Below are 619 nucleotides of genomic sequence, written 5' to 3'. Positions count from 1 at the left end.
CCCAAGCCCCCGCCCCCCCAGGCCTGTCCCCACCAGCCCCGCCCCTCGGGGAGCTGCCAGAGGAGGGGGCCATGGGCCGAACAGGGCAGTACCTGGGTTGGACTGCATGTTGATGTTGGCCCGGGACACGTAGTTGCTGATGGCGCCCTGGCTCTGCAGGGGTACACTCTGCGAGGCAGGGCCTGAGTGGCTGTAGCCGGGCCCCGAGCCGTGGCCACTGCCTGACATACTCATGGAGGTGGTGGGCAGCGTGCTCTGCGCCGTCTGCTGCAGGGACACGTGGTTCGGACCTGTCGGGGGTGACGGGGCGTGAAACCCACGGAAGACCGGCTCTGAAAGACCCCCCCACCCCGAGCTTCCTTCAGGTGCCTGTGCAGGGGGGAGGCTGACCACGGTCAAGGACGCAACCAGAGAAGGAAACGGCCTGCTTCCCATCACATTAATCAACCTTCCCAATGGCTGCTACCGACTCTCAACCCAAGGACAGGACACCTGTGCACTCATGTGACCAGGTGACGCATGTCGATCTTCAGGGTCGCAGCCAATCTGGGGCTGCAACAAGGGCCTTACCCACCCCCCCGTGTCATCTGCGCACGTGTGCCCGCAGCAGGGCCTCTGG

At 65.4% G+C, this 619-nt stretch overlaps 1 protein-coding gene across 1 annotated transcript in view; it reads right to left on the bottom strand.

Moving 5' to 3' along the window:
• Positions 1-619, bottom strand: part of SS18L1 (synovial sarcoma translocation gene on chromosome 18-like 1) — a 27,893-nt gene that overhangs the window by 11,071 nt on the left and 16,203 nt on the right. The window contains exon 5 of the mRNA XM_010841868.1: positions 93-290. Within this exon, the coding sequence (XP_010840170.1) occupies positions 93-290 (198 nt within the window). The remainder of the gene's footprint in view (positions 1-92; positions 291-619) is intronic.

The sequence above is a fragment of the Bison bison genome, unplaced genomic scaffold, assembly GCF_000754665.1.
Source record: "Bison bison bison isolate TAMUID 2011002044 unplaced genomic scaffold, Bison_UMD1.0 scf7180017864167, whole genome shotgun sequence".
Lineage (NCBI taxonomy): Eukaryota > Metazoa > Chordata > Mammalia > Artiodactyla > Bovidae > Bison > Bison bison.
This window is presented reverse-complemented; position numbering and strand designations above follow the sequence as displayed.